Genomic DNA, 13,091 nt, shown 5'->3' on the forward strand with positions numbered 1-13,091 from the left:
AGGGAGTGTGTTGGCACTGTTGGCCCACTTCCTTTCTACTAGTTTGTGTCCCCAACCTGGCAGCAGCAGTCGTTGTCATATCGGTTTATTTTATCTTTGATGTAAACACAACACTTCGGATATGCAAATGCTTCCCGTTACACACGATTGCTGTCAATAAACATCATTTTGCCAATATTTTAGAGACCATCCATCTTCTCCGTCGGTCAGCATCTGTCGGGATCCGATAAAATGATAAATCTTGCCTTGTGTGTTGATGGTTACTACATCCAGGTGCACAACAATATAATGGCATGATGGAAGTCTTGCTGAAAGTAAAAACTTTCTTTGATGGCTATATTCCTTTCGATGCTTCGCCGTCGTTCCTCGTTGCTGGCTGTGGGAGACTACTGGTAGTTCATGTCCAAAATGGCGGCCACGTTTGTCGTGACGTCACGTGGGAAGGGTCTATACCGGTACTGTAGCGGTATAACTGTATCGGTACGAAACCCACAAATGTATGGGTTTCGTATCGGTACTGTAGCGCTTCGCTGTAGTGTGGACAGATGAAGCGGCTCTGTATCGATACAAATATAATGCGCAAAGTCACACACCTCAATCGATGTCTTCGCTGAATAAAATAGTGAAGAACGGAGATTCGTTTGTTTCTTTCTCAACTGCCTCGCGCGTTTTATACGATTCGACTGAATAAACGACCACTAGAAATACAGACTGTACACTGACAACAAAAAGCACACACACGTCGTTTCATCCGCCATATTCTCGGAAGGAAGTTACTCGGTAACCACGGAAACATTTCGCGCACACGCATTTCAACTACCGTGAAAGAAAACCGCAAACATTTCTCGCTAGTGTGGACAGATGCACTAAACTGTACCGGTATACTTTGTATTGATACAGTTATATCACTTCCGTACCGGTATAAGTGTGAACACAGCAAATGCCTGGTTTCAGTTCATGCACCTTCTGGAAACTATTGCGGTAACGACTGGCCCATTTGCGTCCACCCACAGGGAAATAAAGGAGGCGTGGCAGTGCGCTTTGTGTTTTACAACACCAGCTTTTGCATTGTGAACTCCCACCTCGCAGCCCACGTCGAAGACTTTGAGCGCCGCAACCAGGACTATAAGGAGATCTGTGCCCGCATGAGCTTTCACCTCATGGAGCATCCACCTCTCAGTATAGTCAAACACGAGTAAGTTTATTACTCTTACTTCCTCACTGAGATTAGATTAGATTAGATTAGATAGAACTTTATTGATCCCTTTGGACGGGTTCCCTCAGGGAAATTAAAATTCCAGTAGCATCTTTACAGGATAAAGAGAGAATAGAAATAGAGAAAAACTTCTAGATAAGTAAATTAGGTATTTACATATACAAATATAAATAAGAATAGGATATGGGGAAGAGGAAGGAAAAAAAAAGTTCAACAGAAGAGGTATTGCACATTATATTGCACATTGTCGGGCTAGGCTACTGCTCCTTCCTGTCCTCTGTCCTCCTGTTACCCCTCCTCCCCCCCAGAGAGGAGTTGTACAGTCTGATGGCGTGAGGGACAAAGGAGTTTTTAAGTCTGTTAGTCCTGCACTTGGGAGTTTGGCAAACAACAAGAGGGTTAACTATTCTAACCCCTTCTTAATCACGATTAAACATGAGACAGGAACTGTATCAAGACATTTAATCATAGAACAGTGAATTCATGTCTCTACGGCGTTCTGCTGAGGCTTTAATCAGTTTAGGCTGTATTATTTCTAACAGATTGTGCTAATTTGTTTGTCTTAGCGTGGTGATTTGGTTGGGGGATCTGAACTACCGGTTGTTTTTAAATGACGCAGCTGAAGTAAAGAGGCTCATCGCTGAAAATGATTTGCGGAAGCTCCAGGAGTACGATCAGGTACGTGCGAAAATAGAACCTTCCATGTGCTTAACCAAATCGGTTAAAAAAAGAGGAAGTCATTGTGGGTATAGTAAGAATATGGCCTCTTGGTTCTCCAAACTTTTTTTTTTGGGAACACTAATTCACAGCCAGTCATCGGAATCCCTTGTTGTTGTTCCTGTTTCCTTTTGCGTGTTCTGTCCGACGTGCCGAAATTGAAGAGTTTCTCTGCCCTTATAAATACAGTTGTTTTTGTTTTCCGTCTTCGTTCTCTTCGACAGCTGAACATCCAGAGGCTGACTAAACGTGCCTTCACGGACTTTATGGAGGGAGAAATCACTTTTATCCCCACGTATAAATATGATGCAAAATCAGACCGATGGGACTCGAGGTATTATTGTAGATCTGGGTTAATCGTAGTTTTAAAAAAAATTTAAAAAATCCTTATGTCATATATGTTTATGTGAAGCAAATAAGAGAACAATTGTGAATTGTTTTAAACTGGTTTGTTTATTTGGTTGGTTATGCTTCATTCTTTATGATTCAGTGGCAAATGTCGAATTCCTGCCTGGTGCGACCGTATTTTATGGAGAGGTAATAATGTCAAGCAGCTGTGCTACCGTAGCCATATGGAGCTGCAGACCAGTGACCACAAACCTGTCAGCTGCCTTTTTAGCATCGGGGTGAGGATTCAGCATTCCACCAACATTTAAAAATAATAATAATAACATATATATATATGAGTGATTCCACGCTTATGGGTACTGAAATGGGGACATGAACTTATTTTTAAAAATTCACCTAAAACCATTTCTTTTTTTACCATCAGGGCACAAAACATGTAATCTTTAATGAATGATATGTTAAAAGATAACTTTAATTTTCTGAGATGTAATAAAAACATATTTATATGCCAAAGTCAAGCCTATGAGTTCCAAAATGATGTCTGTTACATTACTTCTGTTACGATTGTCCATCTCGCGTCTGTTACAAATTAATTACAATCTAGCTATATACCGAGGGCTATGGAAACGGAGATCGGTGCCGCCCGATGCACCACATACAGGTTGGGCCTGGTTAGTACTTGAGTGGGAGACTGCCTAGGAATACCAGGTACTGTAAGGCATGGGAAGGACTATATACCATGTTAATCTTATTGAAAGAATGTGTATGTTTATTCTACTACACGTTTATTAATTATATTTGCTAAAACATCACCTTCCTATCCCACAGTCCAAAGACATGCAGGTTAGGTTAACTGGTGACTCTAAATTGAGCGTAGGTGTGAATGTGAGTGTGAATGGTTGTCTGTGTCTATGTGTCAGCCCTGTGATGACCTGGCGACTTGTCCAGGGTGTACCCCGCCTTTCGCCCGTAGTCAGCTGGGATAGGCTCCAGCTTGCCTGCAACCATGTAGAACAGGATAAAGCGGCTAGAGATAATGAGATGAGATGAGATCACCTTCCTATGTTTCAAAAAGTAATTCTACATTGTTAAAATTGAGAATATATATGTCCACAACACTTCTGTTACGTTCTGACTTTGGCATATAAATATGTTTTTATTAAAGTTTTTTTATTTGATGTTTTTATTACATCTCAGAAAATTAAAGTTATATTTTAACATATCATTCATTAAAGATTACATGTTTTGTGCCCTGATGGTAAAAAAAGAAATGGTTTTAGGTGAATTTTTAAAAATAAAGTTCATGTCCCCATTTCAGTACCCATAAGCGTGGAATCACTCGTGTGTGTGTGTGTGTGTGTGTATGTATGTATATATATATATATATATATATATATATATTTATTTATTTATTTTTTTTTTTATTTTTTTTTTATTTTTTATTTTACTAATTTTGGTACTGTTGACAATTAGTTTGTATTTTCTGAGTCTCTATTTTATGTTTGTGTAACAGGTGAAGATGGTAAATGATCAGCGTTATAAGAAGATATTTGAGGAACTAGTTCGTGATATGGATAGGCTGGAGAATGACTTTCTACCCTCTTTGTCCCTGACTCAAAGAGAGGTGAGTACTGAGAGCAAAAGGCAGGATTATACGTCGTCTTGTATTGCCGGGTTTCACGTGATGTCACATCCGCCTCATTAGTTATTCCGAACTTTAGCTGGTGGTCTACCAAAGCTCATTTGATAAAGCGTTTGTACGGAGAAGCTGCGTTGCTCGCATGAAAAATGCCTTCCGCTTGCGTTGTTTTAGGTTGTTCGAATCGATCAAACCGTGAAACCGATAAAAGTTTCTTCAGGGTTCCACACGGACTAATAAAAAAGGGTGAACGAAAAAGACGTCGAGAAAGGCGGCTTTTGAACCCCTCACTGAAATCGAAGGGAGCCGAGTCGAAGCACGCTCGAGTTTGCAGTGATCACTTGGTGAAAGGTTTGTATCTCCCTCTCAGCGATGTCCTTAGTGTTTTTCAAGTGCTTTGCTTGCTGTGTGTTGTTATTTTACGGTACTTTTTTTTTTTTTAGTCACGAAGCGCTAAAGTCCCCAGGGTCATTCCACGTCAATTCAACCAGGGCCTGCGCACTTAGGTCTCAAAAAATTCTGAAAAAATCACCAGATGTACCCATGTTACCTAGGAGAAACACTGTAAATTTATTTGAATGTAAGATGTATACTTTCCATGTTACAGCCAGTTTTACTGGGGGAGGGGAGTGTCAATTTTGTTACTCTCTAGACCCCTTCGCATGTTTGTAAACAAACCGACCGTTGCCAGGATGCGCGCGCAGCCTGGACCCAGAAACAATGGTGCTGCCCATAGACCGGCATTATGAGCTGTCAGATTATGCCAAACAATTGTCGTTACAAGATCGAGACATAAATAAGTTAACTCTAACAAGTGGACATCGCCTACCGGATCCGTATTTAATTAGTGGACGGACGATGTTAGTAAGTTCCCTGGTATACAATGGCCAGATATATACTCGTACCTTATTGACAAGACTTCAGTGTACACCCACGAAAAACTTCGTGCCTACAAGTCTTTAGACGCATATGATTATGTTATGTGCGGGCATGTACAACTTGATTAACAATGGGACATTCATATTCATTTTGTTTTAATCAAATTATGCCAGTGATGTGATGGCAATGTGGCTTTAGCTACAACAGCAAATACCAACACTAAACAGCAATTTGCAGGAGGTAATGGCATGAAAGGAATGATAGTGTAAAGAGTGCAGCTAAGAGAAATCAGAGCTGCGTAAAAAGCGAGAGGCAGAGAGCAGAAATGAAACTGAACGGGGCGGGAGCTAGGTTAGAGCAGTCAACGCAAGTTGGCATTTAGAGTGAGGGCTCACAATTTTACCTTTCCATCCTTGCTTTAAAATTGTGATTTTCGGCATACACAAATAATAATGGCACAAAATCTGGACTGCTTGAGTCAAGCGAGACCTCTCCCGCAAACAAAACTGCATGCAAAGCTAAGTTAACATGCTAACAATATTCATTACATTGTGTAACTATGACCCAGCTAATCAGACAAACGCTACCAAAGTATTTTGCTACATCAATAAACGAAGACTAGAAAGAGTAAAAAAAAAGAAAGATTTAATAAATAGCCTGATCTTACCTGTGATGAAGTGGGCGCTGCAAACCCGCGCATTTTTGATGGTGCTTTCATCCCAGTCTACACGTTTGATGGCTTGTAGCCATAAACGTCGGCAATTTTTTTGGAATGGGTGAGATCCTGCTGGAATTCTGTACATTTTAACCCCATCACTGCTACGATTCTGACACCCGGCAACACAACAACTAGGCATCGCTGAGTCTTTTTTGAGTCCAGGCTGCGCGCGCAATTTCCGCTTACGTATGAATGACGTTTACTGCGAAGGGGTCTATAGAGATCTTGCATGTGACGTCACAGCCGATCCAGATTGTGACAGACGCCATCTTGTCGGTCAAACGCCATATTTCCGCCTTCTACTTCTGCTTCTACCTTTTCTTCTGGAAAACCCTACTATATACAATTCTACTACAACGGCTGCGGCTACAAGCTCTCCCTACCTGTGCACGTTTTGTTTTTTGTGTGTATTTTTGCGTGTTGTTCGTCTGTACCGGACTTCAATATCCACTACAACCGTATGGACTTACTGGACATGGGTTTCCAGCAGAAAATGACGGTTTGTAGCGATTTCCATCGCATGCACAACATTCCGGACAAGATAGCGAGACCAGCGGGGTCTCCGTGGATTGTTATCGGAAGCAAAGCGAAGGAAGCGGCGTCGGGAGCGGAAGCAAAAGCGAGGCTGCAGAGCGGCCTGTTGACTAAGCTCAGAAAACAGCTACTCAAATCTCCACTGCTAAGCCTCTACCTCTCCAACGCCAGATCCATGTAAACAACACGGACGATTTGGAATTGCAGCTGGAATTACCTTATTCTATTCTATAATCGGCTGGTCAGTGCTATACTCAATACTTAAGTGACTTACCCATCCAATGAGGATTGTTATTTTCTTGTTTACAAGATGCCACATCTGAGTCGCTGACAAATCCTGAATTTCTGTAAAGATAACTGTCCAGAGATTTATAAGCATGCAGTGCTTCACCACTGAACAGCGAGGGAAAGTTAATACACGTCTGGGTATTCCGCTGGCAGTTCAAAATCCACTGACACGGTCGTGAAAACTACGTCCGGTAAGCCATAAGGGTCACTAATCTGTAGATTGTTTATTTTAGACATATATCTAGTTATCTGTTCATTAGAAAAATGAGCCGTGTAGTCCGTCGGTTGAAATTGATCCATTCTGTACACGAGTGCAGTAGTATTCAGCTGTGTTTTTTACCGACAAGATGGCGGCTGTTAACTTTCCGGTCACGTGACTGCAAGATCTCTATACCACAGGTGCCCCTAAAATCACTGAATCATTGAAATTGAAAAGGATCCCTCCACCCCTGCACAGGCGCTCTCAGGTGATCATGTCAGGGCAAAATTGGCCTTTGGTTATTTACTCTTTACATTAATGTTATAGAAAACATATTGCTCTCAGTGGTGCATTTTGCCCATGTTCAGGGTGGAAAATAAAAAAGAAAGATTTGAGTAAGACAAGCCAAATTGGTGTTTTTTAAAAAGAAGGGATCATGGAGAATAAAGAAAAAATATTTAAAAAAATCTGTGCACATTCCCACAAGGTGTTACGGTGCTCTGAGAATGACATCCAAAATGATTTGTCAGACTTGTGAGGTCTTCTGTTCAAACACTGATAGAGTTTCCTTTCTGTTTATTGCTTTTTTTTTTTGAGAGTGTTTCTACTTATCTCAATAAGGGAAAAAAATCAAGAGCCTATGTTGGGTAAAAATATGTCTTCTGAAGGCCTAAACAGAGCACAGCCAAAAACTCCAATAAAATTTTGATCATCTTTGAGGGAGTGCTATGACCAAGCAGGATCATCCAGACCCAAAATGATAGTTTTGCTACATACTATTCCTATTTATGTACCAGCATGCAAAATTTGAGCCTCCTACATGGTTTAGTTCTTGAGCTATGGGCTTGTGAACTTTGACAAAAAAAAAAAAAAAAGAGTCTGAACAAAATTGACACCCCCCTCCCCCAGTAAAACTGGCTGTAACATGGAAAGTATACATCTTACAACCCCGATTCCAAAAAAGTTGGGACAAAGTACAAATTGTAAATAAAAACGGAATGCAATGATGTGGAAGTTTCAAAATTCCATATTTTATTCAGAATAGAACATAGATGACATATCAAATGTTTAAACTGAGAAAATGTTTCATTTAAAGAGAAAAATTAGGTGATTTTAAATTTCATGACAACAACACATCTCAAAAAAGTTGGGACAAGGCCATGTTTACCACTGTGAGACATCCCCTTTTCTCTTTACAACAGTCTGTAAACGTCTGGGGACTGAGGAGACAAGTTGCTCAAGTTTAGGGATAGGAATGTTAACCCATTCTTGTCTAATGTAGGATTCTAGTTGCTCAACTGTCTTAGGCCTTTTTTGTCGTATCTTCCGTTTTATGATGCGCCAAATGTTTTCTATGGGTGAAAGATCTGGACTGCAGGCTGGCCAGTTCAGTACCCGGACCCTTCTTCTACGCAGCCATGATGCTGTAATTGATGCAGTATGTGGTTTGGCATTGTCATGTTGGAAAATGCAAGGTCTTCCCTGAAAGAGACGTCGTCTGGATGGGAGCATATGTTGCTCTAGAACCTGGATATACCTTTCAGCATTGATGGTGCCTTTCCAGATGTGTAAGCTGCCCATGCCACACGCACTAATGCAACCCCATACCATCAGAGATGCAGGCTTCTGAACTGAGCGCTGATAACAACTTGGGTCGTCCTTCTCCTCTTTAGTCCGAATGACACGGCGTCCCTGATTTCCATAAAGAACTTCAAATTTTGATTCGTCTGACCACAGAACAGTTTTCCACTTTGCCACAGTCCATTTTAAATGAGCCTTGGCCCAGAGAAGACATCTGCGCTTCTGGATCATGTTTAGACACGGCTTCTTCTTTGAACTATAGAGTTTTAGCTGGCAACGGCGGATGGCACGGTGAATTGTGTTCACAGATAATGTTCTCTGGAAATATTCCTGAGCCCATTTTGTGATTTCCAATACAGAAGCATGCCTGTATGTGATGCAGTGCCGTCTAAGGGCCCGAAGATCACGGGCACCCAGTATGGTTTTCCGGCCTTGGCCCTTACGCACAGAGATTCTTCCAGATTCTCTGAATCTTTTGATGATATTATGCACTGTAGATGATGATACGTTCAAACTCTTTGCAATTTTACACTGTCGAACTCCTTTCTGATATTGCTCCACTATTTGTCGGCGCAGAATTAGGGGGATTGGTGATCCTCTTCCCATCTTTACTTCTGAGAGCCGCTGCCACTCCAAGATGCTCTTTTTATACCCAGTCATGTTAATGACCTATTGCCAATTGACCTAATGAGTTGCAATTTGGTCCTCCAGCTGTTCCTTTTTTGTACCTTTAACTTTTCCAGCCTCTTATTGCCCCGTCCCAACTTTTTTGAGATGTGTTGCTGTCATGAAATTTCAAATGAGCCAATATTTGGCATGAAATTTCAAAATGTCTCACTTTCGACATTGGATATGTTGTCTATGATCTATTGTGAATACAATATCAGTTTTTGAGATTTGTAAATTATTGCATTCTGTTTTTATTTACAATTTGTACTTTGTCCCAACTTTTTTGGAATCGGGGTTGTACATTCAAATAAATTTAGTGTTTCTCCTAGGTAACATGGGTACATCTGGTGATTTTTTTCAGAATTTTTTGAGACCCAAGTGCGCAGGCCCTGGTTGAATTGACGTGGAATGACCCCCTCAGCTGTTTCTTTGTTTCCTCCTCACAAAGTCCATATGCATGAAGGTCGCAACAAAATTCTTCCCCAGCCATACAGCTACAATGCGCCGTGATCACTTCTCCGTCTTGTTTAACCAAGATCCAGGTCTTTAAAGGGGTTTCTGATGATCTTTGTGAATGATTTACCTGAGAGATAAGAGCCAACACAAGTGAGAATCAAGCCAACTGTTTGTTTACACTTCAACTTGCAGCGCTTTGTTGTAAAGACACAAACGAAAAGCTTACACGGGCAAAAACAGTCCAGGATTCATTCGGCAGTGACTTGATCGCGAGGTCCTTTACCCAGCCACATACCGTACAAAAAAAAAAGTCATAAGCCTCTATACTCTTCCACGCTTTCATCTGTTTTGCGGTGTAGAAGGACGTCTGTAACACCAGATAGTTCGAGATGTCGGGGAACTCGACTGAAGGGTAGTTTTCAAGATCGTATGACAAATCCTTCTTTCCCAGACTATAGGGGTCGATTCCATTGCACACAGCAATCTTCTGAATATATCTAAAGCGAGCAGCGGCTTCTAGATTACGAGCGTACGCTGATAAGTTATCGCTAGGCAGCTGTTTAGACCACCAGCTATTTCACTTGCGGTAAAACCGCTAAGAAAAGTCACGTGACTGAAACACAGCAATATACCCAGAGGTTTAATCTACCACCCTGCTGTTACAGCAGTGTACGCCATCCCTGTAATGCACGGGTGTTTCATTTTATCTCCAAAGGACCACTCTGTGGCTGCAGGTTTTCATTTCAGCCAACCAAGAGCCATAACTGATTCGGCCAGTTTAAATAGTTGATCAGTAATGTTCATATCGGTTGTCTTCAAAATGATTAGCTATACAGCGGATATCAAAAAGTCAGCACATTTTATTCCACTCTTCCTTGCAAATAAAGGCTCCAGAGGTCTCAGATTGTGAGGGGTATCTCCTCTGCACATTCATCTTCAAGTCATTCCACAGGTTTTTGATGGGATTTCAATATGAATAATAATAATAATAAATAAAATTTATATAGCGCCTTTCAAGAAACCTAAGGACGCTTTACAATTATAGACATTTTATTTATTTATATATATATATATATTAGTGCTGTCAAAAATGTCGCGTTATTATCGCGTTAACTTGACTCAATTTTAACGGCGATAATTTTTTTATCGCGAGATTAACGCTCTGTGACATGATGTAGGTTTTTCATAAGCTTTTGAAACTGCCAGGAACTTGGAATAGAGACTTTGCTTAGAAAACCGATAGCGGCTAGACTGTAATGCCACGCCCCGCACAGCCAGAGTCCTCTGCCCTCCCCCCAAAGAACTAGCGCGGGCAGGGCGGGCTAGCCCCGCGCCTCGGGACGAAGAGCCACGGTGCTCGGCTTAGGTTTCGTTTTCCCATCGGCGGCTCCAGCCCGACTTTGCAGTGGCTGTGACAAGACGTGTTATGCTCTGCAATAAATAAAAAAAAACATTGGTACAAAGCAAGCCCATTCACTTTTTTATGCTGATAAGAGAATTACAATGGTTTTTCATGTGACAAAAATGTGCGATTAAATTGCGATTAATCGCGAGTTAACTATGACAGTCGCGACATTAATCGCGATTAAATATTTTAATCACTTGACAGCACTAATATATATATATATATATATATATATATATATATATATATATATATAAGTAAAAAGTCCACCAAGTAGGGGTCAGGATGTAATTCCCATGGTGTAGCAGCCACAGTCCCACCAAAAGGCGCACGAGAACGAGTCCCACATCTCCAGCACCGCCGCTGTGACGCCGTCAGCAACATGGCTCGAACACCACGCATGGCTCCACAAAGCGAGCAGAGAAGCTCCGCCACGCAGACCGCTGGTGTGTCCCAAACCGCCTGCACAGCCGCCGCGACGCCACCGAGCAACATCGCTCGGAACATCACGCCAAGCGTTAAAGCGCAGAGCGCTGGACAACCACGATGTAAAATGAGCAACGAGCTCACTGCAGTCCATAGCTGGGAGTGCAGGCATCGCCCACGGCAAACCAAGGCCTGGAGGGAACCGACGCCTAAAACTAGGTCCGGAGCTACACCACCACCAGCGGACAAAACGCTCAAAGAAACATCAACCTACACAAACACACAGGAAAAAAATAAATAAATATGGGCTCTAACTGGCCTTTCCAAAACGTCAGTCGTCTTCTGAAGCCGTTCCTGTGTTGACTTGGGTTTATGATCCTAGAAGGTCACCTGTCCAGGCCTGCAGGTTTTGTGCCAACGTAGATTGGGATTTGAAACGATCCATGAGTCACACTTTCTTGATGAAGTTGACGCTGATGCTAGACAGCCCCGTAGCGTGATGCCGCCACCACCATGTTTCAGCATGGGTATGGTGTTCTTTGGGCAGGCCTCACTGTTAACTTTTGACACCTTAAATGGCCTCAAAAACTTTTTGCCCTCCCTTGAATTTCCTTTTGCCCTAAAATTTTGCACTATTTCGGCAAGTTTTCAAGTGCGCGGTTCAAGGCGATACTGGTATGCTTTCTAGGGGTTTAATTGAGTTATTTACACAAAAGTACATGTTTTAAAAAAAAAATTCTTTTTAAGAACATTTATTTCTGCAACAGAAGAACAAGACGAGCCCTGAAAACATGAAACATAAATCAGTATTATATATGTAAGACTTGCGTACAGTACTAGTACATAATACGTCTTTTTATATAGAGTTTAGGACACAAAACACTTTGTTTTGCCTTGAGCAATATTGCGAAGATGAATTATAAAACTAAAAACATTCTAAAACAGGAGTCTGTACTGCAGTACTGTCTTATCCTTCAGTTTGCCATTGCATTCAGGAGAAAATTAAACAACCTGCCCTCCTCATCTACATCAGCTTCCTCCCTTCTCCATCCATCCATAAATACATCCCCTCCCCCACCCCCCAGTCCTCTTCACTTCACATGCATGATGGGCCAATGATAAATGGGGTAAGATAGATTTATCTACAGGATAACTCACTATGTAAATGAGAGATATTTACTGTTGAGGCTGTGGTTTACTATTTGAGACACAAACGCTTGTCTTTCCATTCACTGAACGTCCCTGAAGTCAAGCCGGGAAAACATAGAGGGTACCAGCGACCACTCGTAGCAATGAAAAGCACAAATGTGCACGTGTGCCTGAAGCGAGCCAATCAGAATCGCCGTTATAAATCGGGAAGAAAAAACAAATCTAAACGGCGATGACAGGCGAGGCGAGGATGCTGGTTAATATGTCTTGCTTTTTGTAACGTACTCGCTCGAAAATCATTTTTGTGCTTAAAGAAGCCGACCAGAAGTGTGCCCGAACTGGTCTAACTCGCTAAAATATTTCTGCCCGAGTGTCTCGGTCGGGCAAATTGGGCATTCAGGCAATGCCTAGCGTTGAGGCTTGATGGTTGATGAGCTGTCTTGTTTTTGTGCCAAACATACACTACCGTTCAGAAGTTTGGGGTCACTTTGAAATGTCCTTATTTGTGAAAGAAAAGCACTGTTCTTTTCAATGAAGATCACTTTAAACTAATCAGAAATCCACTCTATACATTGCTAATGTGGTAAACGACTATTCTACCTGCAAATGTCTGGTTTTTGGTGCAATATCTCCATAGGTGTATAGAGGCCCATTTCCAGCAACTCTCACTCCAGTGTTCTAATGGTACAATGTGTTTGCTCATTGCCTCAGAAGGCTAATGGATGATTAGAAAACCCTTGTACAATCATGTTAGCACAGCTGAAAACAGTTGAGCTCTTTAGAGAAGCTATAAAACTGACCTTCCTTTGAGCAGATTGAGTTTCTGGAGCATCACATTTGTGGGGTCGATTAAATGCTCAAAATGGC

At 41.6% G+C, this 13,091-nt stretch overlaps 1 protein-coding gene across 1 annotated transcript in view; it reads left to right on the forward strand.

Moving 5' to 3' along the window:
* Positions 1-13,091, forward strand: part of ocrl (OCRL inositol polyphosphate-5-phosphatase) — a 138,318-nt gene that overhangs the window by 60,932 nt on the left and 64,295 nt on the right. Inside the window, exons 12-16 of the mRNA XM_060927699.1 lie at positions 1,014-1,195; positions 1,783-1,894; positions 2,158-2,267; positions 2,424-2,559; positions 3,795-3,905. Coding sequence (XP_060783682.1) covers positions 1,014-1,195; positions 1,783-1,894; positions 2,158-2,267; positions 2,424-2,559; positions 3,795-3,905 — 651 coding nt within the window. The remainder of the gene's footprint in view (positions 1-1,013; positions 1,196-1,782; positions 1,895-2,157; positions 2,268-2,423; positions 2,560-3,794; positions 3,906-13,091) is intronic.

Source organism: Neoarius graeffei, chromosome 8, assembly GCF_027579695.1.
Source record: "Neoarius graeffei isolate fNeoGra1 chromosome 8, fNeoGra1.pri, whole genome shotgun sequence".
Taxonomy (NCBI): Eukaryota; Metazoa; Chordata; class Actinopteri; order Siluriformes; family Ariidae; genus Neoarius; species Neoarius graeffei.